Source organism: Culex quinquefasciatus, chromosome 3 (assembly GCF_015732765.1).
Source record: "Culex quinquefasciatus strain JHB chromosome 3, VPISU_Cqui_1.0_pri_paternal, whole genome shotgun sequence".
NCBI lineage: Eukaryota > Metazoa > Arthropoda > Insecta > Diptera > Culicidae > Culex > Culex quinquefasciatus.
In genome coordinates, this window is record NC_051863.1 from 101133375 (window position 1) to 101153719 (window position 20345).

General features: G+C 37.9%; 2 protein-coding genes across 3 annotated transcripts in view; both read right to left on the reverse strand.

Annotated features, from left to right (window-relative positions):
• Window positions 1-817: 817 nt before the first annotated feature.
• The window catches only part of LOC6053863 (unconventional myosin-XV), a 50835-nt gene continuing 31307 nt past the window's right edge, over window positions 818-20345 (reverse strand). Inside the window, exons 3-6 of the mRNA XM_038260183.1 lie at window positions 2835-3063; window positions 2457-2773; window positions 1575-2394; window positions 818-1500 (exon numbers count right to left, since the gene is read on the reverse strand). Coding sequence (XP_038116111.1) covers window positions 1339-1500; window positions 1575-2394; window positions 2457-2773; window positions 2835-3063 — 1528 coding nt within the window. The 3' untranslated portion in view covers window positions 818-1338. The remainder of the gene's footprint in view (window positions 1501-1574; window positions 2395-2456; window positions 2774-2834; window positions 3064-20345) is intronic.
• Window positions 16423-19456, reverse strand: LOC119768827. 2 transcript variants are annotated; one of them, XM_038260188.1, is made up of 3 exons: window positions 19292-19456; window positions 19039-19212; window positions 16423-16823 (listed from the first exon to the last, which is right to left on the reverse strand). In XM_038260188.1, exons 1-3 carry the CDS (start codon window positions 19317-19319, stop codon window positions 16705-16707), a joined length of 321 nt encoding a protein of 106 aa, XP_038116116.1. In that variant the 5' UTR covers window positions 19320-19456; the 3' UTR covers window positions 16423-16704. The 2 variants fall into 2 exon arrangements, 1 of the variants encoding a protein (XP_038116116.1); XR_005278242.1 differs by having other exon boundaries at window positions 18687-19456.

Here is a 20345-nt window from a genome sequence, read left to right on the forward strand (position 1 = left end):
GCTTTTTGACGCGCCACGCGCAGAAATGGGAAAATGACGAAAACGGGTTATATATGTGAAATTTTTATATTATGTGAAATTTTCCGAGGAATCCGATAAAAACATTTTCAGACATAGGCTCTTTGGTCCCGAGACCTTCAAAACAGCATTTTAAGTTTTCATACGACCTTTTCATATGTTAAGCTAGATTTTTGAAACTTCTAACTATTTTTTTCAAATAGCCAAACTAATCACCTTTCTTTTGCGTCTAGGAGAGCTAAAATCGGATGAAATTGCGCGGAGATATGGCTTTTTAAAAAAAATGGTTTTTGCGAAAATCGACGAAAATTGCCATTTTTCGGACCACTCTAACATGGCGTAACAAAAAAATACGGGTCTAATTATTTCGGCCAAGGATTCAGCGGTATACGCACTTCGGAAGGAACCGGTCAAGAAAAAAATCAAATGGGCAGCAGCGGCAGCGCAAGCAAGTCAGAGAGGGTGAAGAAAAGTCCCAAGAAATCGCTCCCTCTCCTTTGTTCTGCTGTTCGTAAAGCTGTTTCTTGACCCCTTTCCTTCCGATCTGCATACTAGCCTTTCCCCTAGAAAAATTTTGAGCCCGATCGGAGAACTTTTTTTTCGAATCATGCTGTTTTCGTGGGGAATGGAGCATTTCCATTCGAGCAGTTTTTGCTTTTTTTCTACAATGTATTTCTTATGGAGCGAACTGTCAAAAACTGCTCGACTGCCGGTGCTCCATTGCTGAATACATATACCATATGATAACAAGTTTTTTTATAGTAGTTTTTCATACGGGTTGATCAAAAACTTTAGTAACTCATTTTAAATATTTATTTGAAAATATATATTTTTAACGTATTTATTTTCATTTTTTTAACAGATCCGTTACAATAGTTATGTTCCCGTACTTGCAGAATCGCCAAATTTCTGCAGCCTCTGCAAAAGTTCTGCAACCAGAAAAAAGAAAATTTTAGGCAAAAAGCGTTCTCGTACATTTTTGCAACCTTCCCTTTTGCAAAAGTTTTGCAATAGAACAACAGAGTGGGAGAGAGAGATATTACATAAGGGAGAGTTTTATCCATAACGCAGTTAGGTGGAGAGGGGCGTACGAAAGTGTGTTACGTGGAGGAGGTAGTCTGAAAATGCCAAATTTTGTGTTACGTAATAAAATAACGCTCCCTAGGAAGCTGACAAGCAGGAGAAAAGACTGCCTTTGAAAAAGTACGGGAACGCTCTCTGCTTGTAACTGCTTCTATCTTTTACGAAATTCGGCAAGATTAAAAACATTTTATGTTGCAGAAAAGTAAGGGAGCACTCTGCTGACGATTCACTGCAGAATTATTCGCGACGCTCTCTAAGCTGGGCCTGTGCCATGGTGATATATTGTCGAACAAGTCTAGATATTTCATGCGCCTGTTCCGTTTGAACCCTGATAACTCGTTGTTGCAAAAGATTTCCAACTTTCATGTCCAAAAATAATGCCCCATCTTCGGATCGTACCTGAATGGAAAAGAATATATATATATATATATATATATTAAATAGTGCACTGATAGTTTTAACGGAATGCATACTTTTCTGGTCGAAATTACTTCATTGAACGGCCAATGCTGCAACGTCTCGTGGGTGTTAGGGTCCAGGAAAAGAACGCCACGTCGGTTCAGAGCAAGTATGAGCTCTCTCCACATAGGACTCACTTCTTCGGGCAGTGCTTCTTCAGACCAAACACGTTTCACTGCGAAGAAACTGCTACCGAAGAGCGGCCAAGATGAAAGTACATTTAGAAATTGCGCTTTTACTTGAATAGGACTTAATCCTGCAATAGATGGCCATGCCGATTGAACTAGAGCTACCCATTGAGCCGGTCGAAGTTCTCGCAACGAAAGAGCTGGCTTTGGAAGCAGAAATTTAATTTCCTTCATAGCTGGTAAGTGATTTAAATCTGCTGCTCTGTGGAGAATAGCTGCAATTCTGGCCATATCACGAATGTAATCTGGCGTTGGAGCTCCACCATTTGGAAGCTCAAGCAAAAGTCCTTCTAGATAATCCGGAGCTACCTGATTGAACAGAACTTCGATGTATAAAGGCGTTGGTGCGGGATCGCGCTTCAGAGGGAAATGCCAAACGGAACGGCAAAAGATAAGATAAAACGGTTGTCCCGATTTCAGCAGTTCGGTTGTCACGTCTAAAATGTATTCATCGGCAGCTAGTGGCATAGTAAAAGCGTCTCCTTGCACAATGCAATAAAGGGAAAACTCCTGTTGCTCGGCAGGGATTTCTATCCCCAAAAGAGAACATAACTCGATGATTACATCTCCAACAACGGTTGAGCATCTGGTATTAACAATACGTTCAGCTCCTCCTGGTAACCGATAGATTTGTCTTCGAGCAGAGCTAAATAAGAAAAAATAATAATCATATACTTGAAGAATATTTGGCTGATTACGATTATTTACCGTCCAGCTGAAACCGCCGTGACTTCTTCCACGCTTGGTACATTTTTACGACCTCCACAGCGAGCCGTTTTCCGTAGATTTGTTAAACAAACAGCTGCTGTTCCATGGCATGATCGATGCCGATCTGATGCAGCCGATGTCAGATGTTCAATCAGATAAGGTCTTAGCGCGTCCGAACATCCGAAATAGGCGGCTAGAATGCTCAGTAAACGCCACGCGCGTTGTGCAGATTCTGAGCATGGGGATCGATTGGATGTTGTTTGTTTTATCAGCTGACAGTACACCTCATCTCTCAAAATTAGGTGTTTATGACAGTGCTGCAAAATAAGATGTTTAAAAAGATCTGAATGAAAATAAAATAAAGGGTAACCAACTCACCATAAGAACCGTGTAAACACACTTAACCTCCGTTAGTTCTGGGTCTGGAATAAGATCCCCACAATACCGTAAGATACAGTCAAAGCACTCCAAGGCCAGATTTGTCAAATCAGGTGGTAATCGCAGTAGTGGTGCTTGTAGTGGATGACCCTGCCACTTAACAAGATCCACGTGAAGATTGTTGTCTGAAGAACGCACATCATTTCTTTTAATTTTTATGTCTTCTCCACTAAAAGAAAAGAAAAGTAGATATATATTTTTTAAAGTGACTCTCTTGAATTTCTGAAAATAAAATCGAGATCTTTATTTGTTTTATTAGGATGAAACTTTGTCCATAGTTTCCAATATGCATCCCCGTTATGCATGGCTGGTTTCATACAACTCATACCAAACGGTCAACATACAAGTTATGTAAAATCAATCCATGTGAAATGATTGCAAACGCTATTTTTACTATTAGTGGACACACTTGTAGACGCGGCGACTCTAATAATGCTCGAACAACATATTAAGGACATATTAGCACTGACGAACTGACGTTCCACCAAGAATTCAAATTTGACCGCACATCCCTAGAGGCTAGGTCGTTAGCTCAGTCCAAGTGTAGCAGTCGTCTCCCTGGGTCCTGCCTATGAGGAGTCGCTAGTAAGTAGTTGGACTCACAATCCAAACGTCGTCAGTTCGAATCCCGGGGGTGGATAGAAGCTAAGGTAAGGTGTATAAAGAGGTTTGCAGCTGCCTCAATAATCAAGCCTTCGGACACCTAGGCAATGCTGTAAAGCAGCGGTTCTCAACCGTTTCTAGACTAGGTACCCCTTTCTGTTACTTGAGCTGCAGGTACCCCCTCGTGTTGCGTCTTTCAATTACAAAAATTTTGATACCCAAACATCTATAGGTCATCGCTGAAATTTGAAAGTTATCGCAGTTTTAGTGAAAAAAGTTGATTTTTTGCCGATTTCGTCATTTTCCTGTTTTTGCGCGTGGCGCGTCAAAAAACTCAGTTTTTATTTTCAAAAAATCATATCTCTGAAACGTACGGTTCGACATCGCCAATTTTTAATATATTATGTGAAATTTTCCGAGGAATCCGATAAAAATATTTTCAGACATAGGCTCTTTGGTCCAGACACGGGCAAAACGCCATTTTAAGTTTTCATACGACTTTTTCAATAGTTAAGCTAGATTTTTGGAACTTCTTACTATTTTACCCAAATAGCCAAACTCATCACCTTTCTTTTGCGTCTAGGACAGCTAAAATCGGATGAAATGGCGCGGAGATATGATTTTTCGAAAAAAGTGGTTTTTGCGAAAAATGACGAAAATTGCCATTTTTCGAACCACCCTAGCACGATGTAGGTCACCCTAATGGCCAAACAAAAAAATACGGGTCTAATTATTTTGGCCAAGGAACCCCCAGAAAAATTTTGAGCCCGATCGGAGAACATTTCTTTCGGTTTAGGCTCTTTTCAAATGGAATTGCTGTATACATATAGGGGAAATCTCTTGGGAAATCTACCCATTTTAATCCTAATAAGCGGTCGTGTTTGAATGATGCTGGATAATCTAGAGTCTTCCTTGAATTTTACTAAAACCAAGTACACCAACGAGTAGAGCAAGTTTTTGTGAACATTTCTGTTTATTTTCACTTTCACTAAAAGTTATTCTATTTCTTTACCAAGCATTTAACAAAAAAATTCCCAATGGTATTCTAATCGAGGCGAATGCATTGGGCCACGCCCATTTTTCTAATATCGGCTTAGTTCTTTTTCTTCCAACACTCTGTCGAGTGTTGCCATTTGCGCTGACAGTTCAAACGAACACTCACGAAAAGTGGCATTTATAGGGAAAGTTTCCTGGCATCGCTGGCTGTGCTGCTGGTGGTGTTGACGGCCAGCCTTTGTTCTTTTTTTGCCTTCGTCTCTCGCTCGGTTTTCTTCAGCCTTCGGTTGGAATGCAAAGTGAAAATTGAAACGTCAAACGACTTGGCGCGTTTGTTTTTTTTGATGGCGCTTGCTAATTTATTACATTTTTCGGGATTATTCTTCAAGTGAGTGCCTTACTAATGATCAAAAGAACATGTTGCCGGTAGTTGGAAGCAATTTCATATCTTAAGCGCCGTGAAAAAGTAAGCGAAAGTGAAAAGTTAATTTTGGCGATATTCATTAAGCGTTTGAGGGATTCTCGTGTGTGTCACTGTGTGTGCCAACAAAATGATGAGAAGTGGTCTCGCAAAATACAAATTATGATCAAAAGTGCATTAAATGTGATCTTTTTGGCCAGTAAGTGGCATACATTTGCGTGCTTACTCGAGGCGGTGCTGTTGCTGGTAAGTTTATAGCCCAAATAGTATTTTTGGAGCTTTAATCGAGCATCAAACTCTCCATATGACGAAGATAGGTGTTTGATTGGAAAGGGTAGATTTCCCCTATTTATTTTAATTTTTTATTCGGGAATTAAATTGTAAATTTTTGATGACGGACGAATTGTTTTTGAATTGAATTGAATTGAATTTATTTACTTTTTTTAAGGCAGGAAAAGCCACCAAAGCAGTGGCACCAAAAACCTACTTCTTTTTGTAAACACATAATACAAACCCGATTTAATCCCACCTGGGGTGAGATAGAGCCTTTCTTACTAAAGAATATAACAATAGTAGAACTTCTACTTTAAATTCATAACAACGACTTTGTTTATTTATAACGTCAGTACAAAAGAAAGTCTAATGATGAAAGCAAAGTATTATAAATGATATGCTTTCCAAAAGAAATAAAACACGCATTTTACACCAAAAGAATATTTGTAATCGTACATATTCCTAATAAACAAGAGTTTATGACAAACGCGAGCATAGCAAGCTTCCCTTGCGTCAGTGACAACGCACACCGCGGATTTGGTTTTCTAGCTTCGGTTCGAGCTTTTGTGTGTGTTGGTATTTTGGTTCATCGTACCATCGTACCGAACAAAGCAGGCGTAAAGAAAAACCGAGGTACAAGTGAACCGTGTGTGCTGCACGGTGCAGGAAAGATAGCCATTCAACTTCTACGAAAGTAACAGAGTCAGAGATAGCTATTTTTTAAACCGCACCATCACACATAATCGCGAGTACCTTAGGTACACACCAATTTCTCATTACTGAATTCAGTTAAATTTACTGAAATCTGCACTACTGATATTTTCAGTAAACGAAAATTTGCTGAAATTTCAGAAAACTTTGACAGCTCCATACAAATTTTAACTGATGTTCAGCGAAAAACTAAATGAAAATGTCAGTAGTGCAGTTTTCAGTAAATATTAACTGAAAACGGTGCACTGGCAAGCTTTGAGCCAGCAAGTTCATAGTCTTCCGAGCTCAACCAAATTTTCGATTTTTCTTGGCGTGAGTTAACTATTTATCCGCGAATGGGTCCCCCGCGGGGCAGAAACCCTTCCCGAATCGACGTAACCCGTTCATTCAACCGGGTCAATCGCGAAGTGCCTCCCCGGGACGAATCACGAAACCAACGGATACTACCAGACGCATCTGGTCTCCGTCTGTTTTCCTAAGCTGCAGGACGAACGTACCTGAACCAACGAAGCTCCATCCTAACTATGCTGTAAGAAGCCCCATTCAAACTCGTGCTAAGACGGCCCAAGGTAGCACCCAGCAGAAGGCAGGTTCGTCCGGAGAATTCTCCGGTGGAAATTCAGCATCATCAACTTCTGCAGTCCTAACCTCAATCACGTTCAGTGTTTTGAGCGATGACGATGACGGTGATGCAGAAGAAGGCAACGACGACGGCGAAAGTCAACACGATCAAAACAACGCAGTCACCGTGGACGAAGCGAAAGTGAAGAACAAAAAAACAAGTGCCAATTGTGATTCCCGACTACCCCGCAGCAGCAGTCAACAATCTATTGTCTCGTGCTGGATGTGAGTTTGAGATGCTGATCTTGAAAAACAGCATTCGGATTAGAACACTTAACGGCCCGATGTACACAAAAGTATTGTCGGTGCTGAAAAATGGCAATGTTCCGTATTACTCATACGATTCGCGGGAGAAGACCCCAGTGAAAATTGTGCTTGCCGGATATATTTCAGTGAACCCATCGCAGCTGGCGGATGTCCTTGCTGAGTACAATGTCAACCCTCAGGAGATACGAGTGATCTCAAGTAAGGAAACAGTCACAGGTGAACACGTCCTTTACCTGCTAGTGTTCGATCGTGGGTCGGTAAAGCTCCAGGACCTTCGTCAGATTAAATCATTGGACGGATTCGTGGTCAGCTGGAGGTACTTTACCAGACGACCGTCCGACGCAGCGCAGTGTCACCGATGCCAACGCTTTGGTCACGGTTCCCGCAATTGCACACTGACCCCCAAGTGTGTGAAATGCGGGGAAACTCATCTTACAGAAGATTGTTCGCTGCCCGGAAATCAAGCCTGGGGGAAAACAACGCCGAGCAAACAAAAACCAAAGTCAAGTGTGCAAACTGTGGAAAGAACCACACAGCAAATTTCCGAGGATGCTCCGTCCGAAAATCTTACCTCGAGATTGTGGAAAAGCAGCGGAAGACGACATCAAATCGATTTTCAACAACTACGACTTCGACAGCTCAACAACCAGCAGGCCAGCGTTCAGCACACCCACCTGGGTGGGGACGGACCTACGCCAGCGTCGCTGCTTCAGCCAGCGGAGCTGACCCGACCCAAAATGCAACAGCTGATGGTGCCAACCTCTTCACTCTTACTGAGTTCCTGGCGCTAGCGCGAGAAATGTTCACCCGTTTCCGTGCTTGCCAGAATAAAGAACAGCAATTTTTAGCCCTTGGGGAGCTGATGATTAAGTACATAGGAGCTGATGATTAAGTACAATGGATAACGTCCTACGATGCTAGGAGCGACCTAGCTAGTTTTTGCCTTAGATATAAGTTTTCCTCTAACTATCCCATTTCTTTCGCAATAACAGTAGGTTTTTTTGCTAGTTTTTTCCTGCTCCCGATAACCCTTTTTCATACTTTAAAAACATCCTCTGATGCAAATGTACTTAAAATTAGATGCAAGGAATCCCACAACACTAAAAATTGTAAACAAGATACATCTTCTGTAATCTGATAAGTATTAATAATAAACACTGAATTGAATTGAATTGAATGGAATTAACTGAAAACGAATATCAGAATTTGCTGTGTAGAAAGCCATTGGCGTCGCCAGCATTGAAAACTTTGAAAACGATATAAACGATGAAAAGCTTAGAAAGCTCCTGTTGGAATCCAATGAACCCTGTTAAATAAACTTACAAAATCGCGAAAAAAAAATTAAGTCTACTTTTAGGCGATTTAAGGAGCACACGGGAAACAAATTGATTGTAGCCGGATGAATGTCCTATGTCACAAAAGTTTTTGCATAAACATTGGAAAGTTATGCAAAAACGGACACGGCAAAAGAAACCGAAAAGCTACGATATCTTACATGTTGTAGGAAACATCGGTAGACAAGCTACTACAAAATGAGTATATGTCGAGCCATAAAATATATGCGCCAGCATTCTCACGTCAGTATTCGAAGCTCAACCTGACAACTTGTCGACTTGGCGACGATGCGTCGAAAATCGATGCAGTGTGATTTTTTGGCGATTTTTCCGATAAAAATTCATGCTGAATCGACATATTTAAGAAGATGAAAATGACGTCCAGCCATAAAGTAAAACCTGTTGGCGAAGGTCACCAGGTGGGCTTTTACCTTTTTTTAGGGATTTTTTTTCTTTTGGTAGGTTAATCAAACTGCTCTAACTCCAGAACCAGATTATGGATCTGGATGAAAATTTGGGAGGTTGTAGAGCTCGAAAAATACAATTTTGAGATAAAAAAAAGATATGAAAATGATAATTTTTTACCATATTTTCATTTGAAAACAGTGTATTTTGTTGAAAAGTCTGGCTGCATCCGAAAACAGATGGATATTTCGAAATTCGGTCTCAAAATGACCCTTGTTCAGCACACCAGCTTTCAAACGCACTTGGAACAATCAAGATCGAAAATAGGGAGCCGAGGACTACGTGACACAAAATTTGGCAAAAAATGTACCACACACGGACATCACTCGAACTCCACGGAATTTATTTTCTCAAAATTCGAGGGTTGGAGATAGACGAGTTCTGTCTAGGTGAATAGATAGAGCGTCGAAAATCGATGCAGTGTGATTTTTTGGCGATTTTTCCGATAAAAATTCATGCTGAATCGACATATTTACGAAGATGAAAATGACGTCCAGCCATAAAGTAAAACCTATACCTTTCTATAGTAAGAAAGGCACAACAGAAATACATGATTTTTTTATTCGGGAATTAAAATGTAAATTTTTGATGACGGACGAATTGTTTTTGAATTGAATTGAATTGAATTTATTTACTTTTTTTAAGGCAGGAAAACCACCAAAGCAGTGGCACCAAAAACCTACTTCTTTTTGTAAACACATAATAGAAAACATAAATACATGAGTAAAAGAGATATTTTTGAAACTGCCCAAAATATACATTTAAAAGATTTTCAAAATCTGTTTATAAATTCAGATTTAAAAATGCAATTTAATTCAATAGTACTTTCTTCAAGTCATTATAAAAAAAAATCAATGCTATTGTATCTTTTTTCTTTTAATTCCCTAAGCAAAACATTCTGACCCAGGACGGTACAGAAATTCTAAGCACGAAAAGTGAAAATTTCAAATTTCAGACTAGGGACTCGTAATCGGGCTGTAGTGGACGAATTTGGATGCTTCTAATTGCAAGAGGTGTTTTTTTGTCCTTTATCTGACCACCATGAAATTTTCCTCTGGGGGTTAAACCGGTTCCGGTACAATCTGGATTGTTTAACGTATTTGTTCCGAAACAGTATTTTTGGTCGAAAAATGTGAGTAAAAAAGATGAAATCAACATTTTATAAAAATAGTTATGTTCGGACCAACGGCGGCCCTTCAAACTCGCGGGAGTGGACTGTATCGCGGCGGAAGATTGTCCGGGGAAGCAAACACTGGGAGGGTTTAGGTTTTCTAATTTTCTTTTATTCTCCTCCTCTTATCACTTCACTTTCTCGCCTTCCTCTTCTGTCTCTGCTTCTGCTCTGCTGTGTTTTGGCTGCACGTGCGACGCATTCAATGGATGGTTCGGGAATGGTCTGCGCGCAGTAAGCGGGCCGTTGTTGCTGTCGGTGAGGTTGACAGCTGCCGTTGCGCAGCGGCGTAGTCAGTTTCGCCGCACGGGTGGGGGCAAGTGTTAGACCGAACAAGTTGTTTATAAACTAATGTTTTGATAAGTTTAACTTAAAAACTAAATTTTAACCAATTTTTAATATAAACTTACTGAACAAAGTTATCAGAAGTTCATAGTTGTCAAAAACTGGCTAGAGGTACTTGTATTTGACACAGAAACAACATTTCATAAAAGAATTCACTTAAATCGATCAGATATTGCACTTTTGTTAGTACGGACAATAATTTGACCTCTTTTTAAAACATTTTTAATAAACTATTTTTGTAGTTTTTTAATTTTTTTTTCAAACCCATTGACAGGATCTTGAAGAGGACATTCTGCCGCGTCGATTGATGTATAAAACTTGGTACTTTAGTCGAATTTTATGTTCTTTTACATGAGCATGAGCATGAGCATGAGAGATCACCCATGGTTGCCCCTCCGTTGCTGAACAGAACCGTAATATCCTTTCAGCACTACTGATTATAGGCTTCGACGATCTAGTGGTGTTTCCCTTATCAACAGCATGTATGAATGCGCTGAAAAGATAAAACACCATGATTGCTAAAGCTAGATCAGTTGCGAATAGGTAACAGTCATTGGCCACCAACGGCGCCCGCCATGTCAGTTTGTAGACCTCGATTTTAAGGGACGGGAATGTTAGTTAGCGCAGGTTGCTACTAGGGCAGCTGATTTACTCTGTGCTTACACCCCACGAGCGCCAGGAACCTGAAAACTTGATAGGGTGTTTGGTCAGGATTCATCATAGAAGATGATGATGCGACCCAAAATCATAGTGTTTGTTGAACGATATTATGTATTATTCTCAAGGCAAGCAATCGGATGCTGCGGATGAGACATTTCCTGTTTATCTGTTGTTAAATTTTAAATTAAATGATTTAGTCTTAGACAGCCAGCTGTGGAAAGATAGTTTAGTCGAATTTTATGTACTTTTACATCACAAAAGTTTCCGGACAAATATTTGACTCACTGTACATTTAAAAGATTATCAAAATCTGTTTTGATTTCAGATTAAAAAATGCTATTTAATTTTAAATTATTATTTTATTATATTTCATCTCTAAAAATCGAATGGTTGAGAAAATTCTTTACTGCTTTTTTAACATTTTTTTTATCCATTCTTTTGTTGCTGAGTACAGGTCACGAAAAAATATAAGAAGAGTGTATTTTGTGTGACAATTTGAAGGAAAAGCCTTGATCTTTAAATTTAGAGCTATATTCACTGTGTTGTTGATTTTGTACCATTTGAAATGAGATCCATAATTTCCAACATATAACAATCACAAAAATCCCAGTTTTAATTTTAATTTAATTTTTAAAGAGCTAAAAAGTAGAAATCCGCGCGAGAGCTTGTACGACATCCCTGTTTGAAAAATGTCGCACGTCGTACAAGCTGTCGCGCGGTTTTGGTTTTACCGTTTCGATATCGATTGGTCGAAAGGACGACAAACGTACGACAAACACTCGACATGCCCGACATTGTTTTTTCCATCGATTTCCCTTCAATTCGACGTCACGATTTTCGTCGACGCAAACAGTTTGACAGTTCTCTTCAGTTTGTCTTGTTTGGACTTGAATGCAACCGAATCGAACCAGTTATTGTTGATGTTGGGCTTCGGAAGGATTTTGACCGGTAAGTTGTGCTTCTTTTTCTGTCGGAAAGTTCCGGCCGGAGTGGGCAAGTGGCCAAATTATAGTTTCTTATGTTCCAGATATTCAGAATTCTGTCTTCGTGGCGGTGGAGGAGAAGGACGAGACGCATGAATCCGGTGGGCCAGGTCTTCGTGGCGGAAGACAGGACCGGGAGGAACCGAGCTTATGGAGGATATGGTTCATTCCAAAGGAGGAGGAGGATGAATCACCGAATGTCAAAAATTCTACCCAAGGTAAGAGAAAAAGGGGTACAGAATAATCATCTCGTGGCGGTGTTTCTGATCCACCGGATTTTTTAATCAATAGAACTGTTGCTTCAAGTCATTGAAATGATGGAAGAGGCGCATTTCAAAGTATCGGGAGTGAGCTTGGAAGACCGGAAGTATGAGGGCTAATATTGGGTGTTATGATTATTGGACTTCAGAATTGTATAATAAAAAACTCTAACATTTGACTAATCAAAAATTGACTCCTTAAGGAAATTTTTAGTATCTCTGATTTAACCCTTTAAGGCCCAGAACTTTTTATACAGTTTTTATTACCTAAAAAGTAGTTAACATTGAAAAAACGGATTTTTGGAATGGTGTAAGTGCTCCGCCAGGAACATCTTGATGATGAGTTGCAATATTTAAAAACTACCAACATCCTGAATTCTCTAATATTTTACAGTTTTTTTTTATATTTTTTTACCGAAAAAATAAAATTAATTTAAATAAAAAAGGTTGAAAACAAAGCAGATTACAAATAAAATAATTATTTTTAAAAGGTTTACAAAAATATTTTTTTAAATGAAAAAAATATTTATAATAAAATTATAACAAATTGAAAAAATGCAGATTACAAAAAGGTAAAAGCAATATCTTTTTTTATTTCAAACACTTAGAATAAAATTCTAAAATAATTCTAAAATTCTAAAATTCTAAAATTCTAAAATTCTAAAATTCTAAAATTCTAAAATTCTAAAATTCTAAAATTCTAAAATTCTAAAATTCTAAAATTCTAAAATTCTAAAATTCTAAAATTCTAAAATTCTAAAATTCTAAAATTCTAAAATTCTAAAATTCTAAAATTCTAAAATTCTAAAATTCTAAAATTCTAAAATTCTAAAATTCTAAAATTCTAAAATTCTTCTAAAATTTTTTAGAATTTTCAGATTTTTTTAGAATTTTAGGAATATATTTTTTTTAATTTTAGAATTTTGTGATCTTAAAATTTTTTTTTTTTCAATTCAGTTTTTATTCAGTAGATAATCAATTCACAATGTGTTTAACTATTAAGCATAATAGAGTTTTGGAGGTCCTTTCAGCTATGTGTTGATATAATTTGTCTAGTGACACAATTGTTCATTACTAAAGGGCTAATCAAAGGTAGGAAAAAGTTCAAAAAAAAAAAAAAACCTACACAATTACTAAAGAGACGGGATAGTTAGAGGAAAACTTAAAGCTAGATCACAGAATGATTTTGTCTTTTGACGTCGAAGAACAGCGCTGCACGAGGCAGCTTATCCATTGTACACGAATTTAATCATGAGCTCTCCCAGAGCCATGAACTGTTCTGCCTTGTTACGGCAGGCACGAAAACGGGTTAACATTTCCCCCGCGAGAGCGAAAAACTCTGGCAGGGTAAAGAGGTCATCTCCGGACACCGCTGCTTGTTCCGGAACCGTACCACCGCTCGCCGCGGTCACGCTTGCGTAAGAACCTCCCCAGCCGGGAGGAAATGCTGGAATATTCCGGTCAGCCGCGCCTTGTCCAGCTGCAGGAACGGTTGATCTTGATCTTGGAGGTGGCCGGGTCGCTGGAAGCTTCTTTTTCCCCTTAGCCTGCTCCTCGAGGTAGGCCTTTCTCGCGGCACAGCCACGGAAGTTTGCTGTATGGTTTCCATCGCAGTTCGCGCACTTGACACGAGACCGTTGCTGCTGAGCGTCGCTTTCACTCAGCCTTGCTTTCTGGGGAAGTTTGCACTTCTCCGTGAAATGCATTTCACCGCACTTAACGCAGCGCGGTTGGAGGTTGCAGTTTCTTGAGCCGTGGCCGAATTGTTGGCAACGGTGGCATTGGGCTGCGTCCGTCGAGTTCTTAGAAAAGTACCTCCAAGTCACCCAGAAGCCATCCAACGTTTTTATCCGCCGGAGGTCCTGAAGCTTGACGGTACCACGGTCGAAGTAGAGAAGGTACAGCACGTGGGTACCCGTCACCGTGGTCGTTCTTGAGAGCACCTTGATGTCCCAGGGGTGAACTTTTGCGTCGGCAAGGTGCCCAGCCAGTTCGTCCACTGGCCGATCCATGTACCCTTGCAGGACTATTTTGACCGGCACTGTTTCAGCCGGGTCGAATGTGAAGTATTTCACGTTGTTCGATTTAAGAACGAAAAGAACTTTATCAAACCCAGATTTATCAAACGTGATTACTTGAACATTCTTCTTCCCGATCTTCAAACAGTAACTAAGACCCATCATTAGCTCGTCCACTGTATCTGCTAATGTGTCGACGACAAATATCGGCGGAGGTCTTCTTCCCTTCGCCGCAGTTTTGCTGGTTTCTGCTTTCTTCGACCCGCGTGCAGGGTCGTCGTCGTCGTCACTACTGCTGGTGCTGCAGTCGTCTTCATTGTCCTCATCATCACCACTCAGCGGCTCGAACTCGTTGCGTGTGGGGACGGGGGTGACGGAGGGGACGCCGGAGGCCTGCCGGCCTGCCTTAGCTGTCTTCACACGTAGCTGGTATACGGAGCACTAAAACTTTGTTATGGCTGGCTCCAACGTAGGTAGCCCGATGATCTTAAAATTTTAGAATTAAAGATTTATAGAAATTAAGAATTTTAGTGTTTCAGAATTTTAAAGTTCTAAAACTCTAAATTCTAAAAAAAAATTAATAATTTTGAATTCTTAGGTTCTAAAATTTTTAATCTCTTAAATTTTTATGTTGTATTACACTCAGCCACCGGTGGTTGGTCACTTTTTCGTTTGTAAAATGGGTGTCAAACTAAAAGTGACCCCTTTCGTTGACAACAGTTTGTGTCAAACCATCGGGTTTTGAGTGTATTCTTTTAATTCTTGATATTTGTAAATTTCAAAATATCAAACATTAAATTTCATTTTTAAATTATTCAGATATTTTGAATTTTACGATTAATTTAAACATTCGAACATTTTGAAATTATTTAAAGTCTTTTAAGTTCTTAGCTTCTTCAAAGCATGAAGACCCCAAGTCTTCAGAAACACATGCATTTTAATTTAAAAAATCAAAAATATTTAAACAGGTCCAGATGGGGTTTCTCCATGAAACTTGCGTTAATGTTGATTTTTAATTTGAAATTTAAAATGTTAGAATATTTTGTTGTCTTAAATTTGCTTTAATCTTTAATTTCTGAATAAAATAAGGTTTAATTAACTACTTTTAATTAATTTGTTTTCAAAATTTTACATTGAAAGTTAAACTTTTGAATATTCCACAATTAATTATTTTATGAATTTTCACAGATTTTTTGAGTATGATATCTGTCATGAGATTCCCTTTGTTTCAACAACAAAACTCTAGATTTGATTTGGATATGATTATTCAGCCGAATGACGTTATCATACATATTCCAATCTGATCCTGCTAACAACCCAGCGTCTCCGTGTTGTTCCACGCAGCTTGTTGAACGGAAGCTGTAACGACCGCAAAAACACCTGCTCCAGAAGTTCGTAAACCGACGTTGTCCCGTACTCCGGTGGCCATCAATCCATGGGACATAAACGGTGGCGCCGCACCCGCCGTATCTGCGGCTAGTCGAGGAGCAATAGTCCTTCTAGATCAAGATGCTGCCCCGCACGCTGGCGTCGGCTCGAAAGATGGCTGACCAAATCCGGACCCGGAAGACAACGCCAAAAAATTCCGGCCAAGATGCCGAGCGACGAGGAGAACTGGAAGACCAACCGGAAGACGACACCAAGATGTACGTGAAGATCCGCGACACAACAAGTATAATGAAATAATTTATTTTTTACTGTGGGGAATTGTGCAAATTACATAAAAAAATAAAATAAATTAAAAATAAACAATCATCTATTTTTTAACTGCAACATAACCTAAAAACCTGAAAAAACAGCACACGACAAAGGCACGACAACCTAAATAACAAAACCGTGCGACGTCGGTCGAATGTCGTATTTTGGTGCAAAAACGTATGACATTCGTGCGAATGTCGCACGACATTGTCGTGCGACGTCGTACGGTTGCACGGACGACAAACGACGGACGTCCGACGGACTTTTCAGTCAGGGATGTAAGGCGCCAGTCCTTACTATTGGTGTTGGGTTTGAATCTCGGCGGCTGCAACTTTTTTTTGTGTTTGCAAATATTGTACAGGCAGTGTCCCTGACTGAAAAGTCCGTCGGACGTCCGTCGTTTGTCGTCCGTGCAACCGTACGACGTCGCACGACAATGTCGTGCGACATTCGCACGAATGTCATACGTTTTTGCACCAAAATGTCGTATTTGTCGTGCGATCGATCATCGAAATTGTTCGACATTGTCGTACGACATTCGACCGACGTCGCACGGTTTTGTTATTTAGGTTGTCGTGCCTTTGTCGTGTGCTGTTTTTCAGGTTTTTAGGTTATGTTGCAGTTAAAAAATAGATGATTGTTTATTTTTAATTTATTTTATTTTTTCATGTAATTTGCACATTTCACAGTAAAAATCAATTATTTCATTATACTTGTTGTGTCGCGGATCTTCACGTACATCTTGGTGTCGTCTTCCGGTTGGTCTTCCAGATCTCCTCGTCGCTCGGCATCTTGGCCGGATTTTTTTGGCGTTGTCTTCCGGGTCCGGATTTTGTCAGCCATCTTTTCGAGCCGACGCCAGCGTGCGGGGAAGCATCTTGATCAAGAAGGACTATTGCTCCTCGACTAGCCGCAGATACGGCGGGGTGCGGCGCCACCGTTTATGTCCCATGGATTGATGGCCACCGGAGTACGGGACAACGTTTACGAACTTCTGGAGCAGGTGTTTTTGCGGTCGTTACAGCTTCCGTTCAACAAGCTGCGTGGAACAACACGGAGACGCTGGGTTGTTAGCAGGATCAGATTGGAATATGTTTGGTTACCTGAAAAAAGATAACGTCATTCGGCTGAATAATCATATCCAAATCATATCTAGAGTTTTGTTGTTGAAACAAAGGGAATCTCATGACAGATATCATACTCAAAAAATCTGTGAAAATTCATAAAATAATTAATTGTGGAATATTCAAAAGTTTAACTTTCAATGTAAAATTTTGAAAACAAATTAATTAAAAAGTAGTTAATTAAACCTTATTTTATTCAGAAAATAAAGATTAAAACAAATTTAAGACAACAAAATATTCTAACATTTTAAATTTCAAATTAAAAATCAACATTTACGCAAGTTTAATGAAGAAACCCCACCTGGACCTGTTTAAATATTTTTGATTTTTTAAATTAAAATGCATGTGTTTCTGAAGACTTGGGGTCTTCATGCTTTGAAGAAGCTAAGAACTTAAAAGACTTTAAATAATTTTAAAATGTTCGAATGTTTAAATTAATCGTAAAAATTCAAAATATCTGAATAATTTAAAAATGAAATTTAATGTTTGATATTTTTGAAATTTACAAATATCAAGAATTAAAGAATACACTCAAAACCCGATGGCTTGACACAAACTGTTGTCAAACGAAAGGGGTCACTTTTAGTTTGACACCCATTTTACAAACGAAAAGTGACCAACCACCGGGGCTGAGTGTAATACAACATAATAATTTAAGAGATTAAAAATTGTAGAACCTAAGAATTCAAAATTATTAAAAAAAATTTTAGAATTTAGAGTTTTAGAACTTTAAAATTCTGAAACCCTAAAATTCTTAATTTCTATAAATCTTTAATTCTAAAATTTTAAGATCACAAAATTCTAAAATTAAAAAAATTCCTAAAATTCTAAAAATCTAAAATTCTAAAAAATTTAAAAATTCTAAAATTTTAGAATTTTAGAATTTTAGAATTTTAGAATTTTAGAATTTTAGAATTTTAGAATTTTAGAATTTTAGAATTTTAGAATTTTAGAATTTTAGAATTTTAGAATTTTAGAATTTTAGAATTTTAGATTTTAGAATTTTAGAATTTTAAATTTTAGAATTTTAGAATTTTAGAATTTTAAATTTTAGAATTTTAAATTTTAGAATTTTAGAATTTTAGAATTTTAATTTTAGAATTTTAGAATTTTAGAATTTTAGAATTTTAGAATTTTAAATTTTAGAATTTTAGAATTTTAGAATTTTAAATTTTAGAATTTTAGAATTTTAGAATTTTAATTTTAAATTTTAGAATTTTAGAATTTTAGAATTTTAGAATTTTAAATTTTAAATTTTAGAATTTTAGAATTTTAGAATTTTAGAATTTTAGAATTTTAGAATTTTAGAATTTTAGAATTTTAGAATTTTAGAATTTTAGAATTTTAGAATTTTAGAATTTTAGAATTTTAGAATTTTAGAATTTTAGAATTTTAGAATTTTAGAATTTTAGAATTTTAGAATTTTAGAATTTTAGAATTTTAGAATTTTAGAATTTTAGAATTTTAGAATTTTAGAATTTTAGAATTTTAGAATTTTAGAATTTTAGAATTTTAGAATTTTAGAATTATTTTAGAATTTTATTCTAAGTGTTTGAAATAAAAAAAGATATTGCTTTTACCTTTTTGTAATCTGCATTTTTTCAATTTGTTATAATTTTATCATAAATATTTTTTTCATTTAAAAAAATATTTTTGTAAACCTTTTAAAAATAATTAATTTTTTTGTAATCTGCTTTGTTTTCAACCTTTTTTATTTAAATTAATTTTATTTTTTCGGTAAAAAAATATAAAAAAAAACTGTAAAATATTGGAGAATTCAGGATGTTGGTAGTTTTTAAATATTGCAACTCATCATCAAGATGTTCCTGGCGGAGCACTTACACCATTCCAAAAATCCGTTTTTTCAATGTTAACTACTTTTTAGGTAATAAAAACTGTACAAAAAGTTCTGGGCCTTGAAGGGTTAAATCAGAGATACTAAAAATTTCCTTAAGGAGTTAATTTTTGATTAGTCAAATGTTAGAGTTTTTTATTATACAATTCTGAAGTCCAATAATCATAACACCCAATATTAGCCCTCATACTTCCGGTCTTCCAAGCTCACTCCCGATACTTTGAAATGCGCCTCTTCCATCATTTCAATGACTTGAAGCAACAGTTCTATTGATTAAAAAATCCGGTGGATCAGAAACACCGCCACGAGATGATTATTCTGTACCCCTTTTTCTCTTACCTTGGGTAGAACTTTTGACATTCGGTGATTCATCCTCCTCCTCCTTTGGAATGAACCATATCCTCCATAAGCTCGGTTCCTCCCGGTCCTGTCTTCCGCCACGAAGATCTGGCCCGCCGGATTCATGCGTCTCGTCCTCCTCCTCCACCGCCACGAAGACAGAATTCTGAATATCTGGAACATAAGAAACTATAATTTGGCCACTTGCCCACTCCGGCCGGAACTTTCCGACAGAAAAAGAAGCACAACTTACCGGTCAAAATCCTTCCGAAGCCCAACATCAACAATAACTGGTTCGATTCGGTTGCATTCAAGTCCAAACAAGACAAACTGAAGAGAACTGTCAAACTGTTTGCGTCGACGAAAATCGTGACGTCGAATTGAAGGGAAATCGATGGAAAAAACAATGTCGGGCATGTCGAGTGTTTGTCGTCCTTTCGACCAATCGATATCGAAACGGTAAAACCAAAACCGCGCGACAGCTTGTACGACGTGCGACATTTTTCAAACAGGGGTGTAGTATTATGTGTTTATTTTGACAAAGGTGATGTGCATGCTTTTGCATGCGATTTTACCATCGGATTTTTTGCTGTGTAATATTTGAGCAAAGAAAGGTCGTATTTACAATTAGCATTTTAGCATTAGCATTTTAGGACGCCCTATCCACGGATGGCTCCACAACGCTTATCCCTCTGTTTGGTGTGGTTGTGTTAGACCCTCATCCGGAACAATAATCCAACACGGGAGATACCATGTCTTCATCTTTTGATGAGTGTGTAATACAGCCCAGGGCATAAGGGGTCCTCGCCGGGTCCAAGCTATCCTTTGGGGAACGGAAGGAATGTTATTAAACACCTATCTAAAGTGCGCAAGGATCCCTGCGTCACCTTAGTGGTATAGATGTTTGTAGGGTGGTTTTGGACTCAATGTTAGTATGAAAGGTACCCTAGGATATACCTCAAGAGATATTGCGGGTGAGTGATAAGTGTTTAACTGATTGTGAATTGTGCATTGTCTGCTTTAACCTTTGGAAATTAAACTCTAAAAGCCGGCTGAAGAGTGAAAACACTGATTTATATTGTTTTGTTTTTAATCAGAATATAATCTTACGATTTGATAACATAAGGTTAGCACTAGGAATAGATTTGTAAGTTAGCGAAATTTTTTATCGGTTGTAGTGTTTATATCGGTTATAGTTTTGAGTTTAGTTGTAATATTTATAGCAGTATTCCGAAATGATCGCAACAAGTTTTTAATATTTTGTTTTGTTTAAGCAATAATTATTTAGTTGAAATATATGACCGACC

Bases quoted from the DNA above. Each gene is read 5' to 3' on its own strand.
- LOC119768827 (XM_038260188.1), bottom strand. From the start codon at position 19,319: ATGTTGGGCTTCGGAAGGATTTTGACCG. The intron at 19,213-19,291 runs GTAAGTTGTGCT...CTTATGTTCCAG, and splicing joins CTTCGGAAGGATTTTGACCG to ATATTCAGAATTCTGTCTTC. The intron at 16,824-19,038 runs GTAAGAGAAAAA...ATCTTTTTTCAG, and splicing joins TGTCAAAAGTTCTACCCAAG to GTAACCAAACATATTCCAAT.